This window comes from Helianthus annuus, chromosome 15 (assembly GCF_002127325.2).
Source record: "Helianthus annuus cultivar XRQ/B chromosome 15, HanXRQr2.0-SUNRISE, whole genome shotgun sequence".
Classification (NCBI taxonomy): domain Eukaryota; kingdom Viridiplantae; phylum Streptophyta; class Magnoliopsida; order Asterales; family Asteraceae; genus Helianthus; species Helianthus annuus.
In genome coordinates, this window is record NC_035447.2 from 67,211,233 (window position 1) to 67,214,643 (window position 3,411).

Consider the following 3,411-nt stretch of genomic DNA (forward strand, 5'->3'; position numbering starts at 1 on the left):
CAATTTAACTTTCCATTTCTTTAGCGTACTGTGATTGTCTACTGATGTACTATCATTTCCTCTTTTTACACAAAACACATTTTTGAATTTTATCATGTTTTTAGCTTTTTCAAATTTTCAAATGTTTTTGGATTTCTGACATTTTCTGACAATATTACTCCCCCCTAAAATGCAAAATCATTTAAAGAAAATTTGATAACCGATGTAGATAGCTTTGTCTCGCCATCCATTTTCTATTTCTCGTGTACTGATTTTTTTAAAAAAATAACGTACCCCCATGATTTACAACACATTAATCTTTTACAGTTTGAAAACCGTTTTTCAATCTTGTGAAATTAATCATGTTTGTTCCGCATTGAGGGTTTCGGCATATTCAAGTAACATATTTTTGTATTTTTGAATATTTGACAAAAAATAAAAACAAACATATTTTTTATTTTTCAAAAAAAAATTTAACAAAATGAAAACATATTTTTGGTTTTTAATTTTTTCAATTTTTTAGGGTTTTTGAAATATTGTTTATTTATTTACAGAAAACAAATAAACTCCCTGTTTCAACCAACACAAGGTTCAACAGCCTCCTCCTCTCGTTGTGCCATGCTGCTCCAACTTCCATTCTCACAATCTTCGGATTTGTTGAGCACCTGCACATTCAAAGTATTCAATTACTTGAACAATTTAGCCCAAGTCTGTTTGACCTTAGGCATTTCAACACAATATGCTTCATTCAATTTCAGAAAATCTTTGTCATTAGGAACAAAGACTTTTTCAATTTGCATTTCAACTTTTTCATCACCTTTTGAAATCATTGGTTTCTTAACTGACCAAGTTTGACCTTTTGAAGCACCTCTTTTGTAAAAATGTGAGTCTTTTTGAACATTTTGATTTTGAACAACAACTTTTGATTTCCAAAACTGTTGTGGTTTTGTCATATTAACTGATGTTTTCCAACTTTGCGTTGTTCTGAATCTGGGTGTGTGAGAATTCCAGGTCTGTTTTGAATCGAACCTATACGGGTTTGATTTCCAATTTTGATTTGAAGCAAACTTATTTGTATTGTACCTCCAAGTTTGTTTCGGATCAAATCTGGTTGACCTTTGTTTCACATCCTCGGATTTTTGTTTCTCAACATTTTCAGACTTCTTTTTCGACTCAACATCAACAGGTTTCAAATTTGGACACTTTCGTGCAAGATGTCCAACTTGATCACATTTAAAACATGTTCTCTTGGACACATCTTTGACCTGTGGTTGTTGCTTTTTCTTTTGAGCTAAGAACTCGTCATTAGACTGTTGTCTAAATTTTAGTTCTTTCTCTTCTTCTGAAGTTGTTCCATGAACAAAATTCATTTTTGCCTGAAAATTTGGTGTTTCATTTTTATTCCAATGTTGTTTCTTCTTATAACCCAACCCAGCCTTCATGTTTTTCTTCTTGAAACCAGGTTTGTTATAAACAGTTTTGTGACCTTTTCCAGCAAACTTTGGAATTTCAGACTTTTCAATTTCAACCATTTTGAAAACTTTGTCAATCTTTTCTGAAATCACATTCTGAATCAGGAAAACAACATCTAAAAATAATTTGTCCGATCCAATCATGGTATAAACCAATCCTTTTGAATCATCATTCAATTTTTTCTCGGATTTTGTGTTTTTCAGATATCCATCATGAAAATTACCTTCATTTTCATCTTGTGATTCAGAATTACCTGTATCAACCGACTCTTCTTTCAACACACTTTCAACGACCTTACCTACCACTTCTGAATCACTAAGATCATCAGATTTGGAATAGGTTACGTCAATGTTGTCTGGCAATTGATCTACCATGTTGAAAGCTTTTTCGACCTTTTCATCATCATAAAAGACAAACTTTTCCGGTGGTGGAACTTGATGAAACTCTGAGCCAATTCCTTTCTTGTTTTGCTCAGAATCTTTTCCATCCGGTTTTATGTTGAAAATACGTTCAAGCACATATGACGATGCATGATAACTTTTTAACTTGTTATTATCCTGTTCTAACTCAACAATCTGACGCTTAAGTTTAGCAACATCTTCAATATAAGAATTTACAACTTGTTGCTTTATTTCATACCGTCTCTTACACATAACAGTTGTTTCAGAACAATATTTCAATCTTGATTGAACAAGTTTCATTTCACTTTTCACTTTTTCATATGATTCTTTTGTAATGTGATAAGTCAATTTTATTGAATCATACTCCTTTTTCATTTCCTGACAAGCTTTTTTCTTTTTGATCACATTTTTCTGTCATTTTTGAAACTTTTTCTTTCAAACTTTCATTTTCTTTTTCTAACTTTTTACACTTTTCTGAAAACGTTTCATTATTATCTTTTAAAACTTTTTCATTTTCTAACATTTCTTTGCATTTTTCTTTGAAAACTTCCTCGATTTTTGTGAAATCAAGATCTCTTGTTCTGAACTTTTCGTCTTTTTCAGTACAAGCACTGCATGATTCCATGCATTTCTTGCACTGTTCAACAGTTTCATTTAAGACTTCAGAATCGGATTTTACCTCAGTGATTGGCACCTCGGTGTTTGCTTCTGTCTGTTTCTGATCAGCTTCACTCTTCTTTTCTTCACCATTACCAGCATCACCAACAACATCTGCTGATCTTTCAACTCTCACTTCTACCGAACTTTCCATCTTCTTCGTAACTTCTTCAACTTGCTGCTCTTCAATAACAGCCTTTTCTTTCTCAACTACCTTCTCTTCCAGCTTTTCTTGCTCAGCTACCTTCTCATCTTCTTCCTTTTTCTGTTCTTCTTCAGCAGCATCTTTTTCAAGAATCTTCACTTCTTCTACCTTGACCTCCTTAGCAACCTTCTTCAGATCATCAACCAGATTCTCAATATTCTTCTTCATTCTTTCTTCATTCCTCTTCCTCAGATTTGTTGTCAAAGCATTCCTGATGATTTTATCTAGCCTTTTTACATATGTCTTGTCTTTTGCAACATTTGAATAATATTCGCCGGATCGTGGAATTACTAGAAGAACATCATCATGAATTATGTCACTTCTGGGAACAACAGGTTCACCTTCTTTGTTGACATAACATTCTTGATTTTTATCCCATCTTTTGTTTCGAACAGCATTTTCATATTCTTCCTGCATCTTCTCCATTTTGCATCCAGTAATGAAAATTTCTCTCTCAGTTTTCTCTTTCAAAATCTCTACTCTGGTTTTCTCTTTGACTTCAGTTGTGCCTCTTTCTTCTTTGTTTTCCTCTTTTATTTTAGCAACAAAAACATAATGTTTGCTCTCTGATATAGTTTTGCCATGAGTTGTTTTTCGAATATTCTCCAAACGATCTTCTTCTGGACAAACTTAACTCCAATCATATCCTTCATCATCATGGAATACTGCAAGTGCTCTTGATTTTTCTCTGGGTTT

At 32.8% G+C, this 3,411-nt stretch overlaps 1 protein-coding gene across 1 annotated transcript; it reads right to left on the bottom strand.

The window, feature by feature from the left end:
- Positions 1-554: 554 nt before the first annotated feature.
- On the bottom strand, positions 555-3,141 carry LOC110913272 (translation initiation factor IF-2-like). The gene is made up of 2 exons (XM_022158115.1): positions 2,533-3,141; positions 555-644 (listed from the first exon to the last, which is right to left on the bottom strand). Exons 1-2 carry the CDS (start codon positions 3,139-3,141, stop codon positions 555-557), a joined length of 699 nt encoding a protein of 232 aa, XP_022013807.1.
- Positions 3,142-3,411: the final 270 nt, after the last annotated feature.

Coding starts and splice junctions, on each gene's coding strand:
- LOC110913272 (XM_022158115.1), bottom strand. CDS start 3,141: ATGGAGAAGATGCAGGAAGAATATGAAAATGCTGTTCGAAACAAAAGA. Junction 645..2,532: donor CCGAGGTGCCAATCACTGAG/GTAAAATCCGAT, acceptor TTGAATGTGCAG/GTGCTCAACAAATCCGAAGA.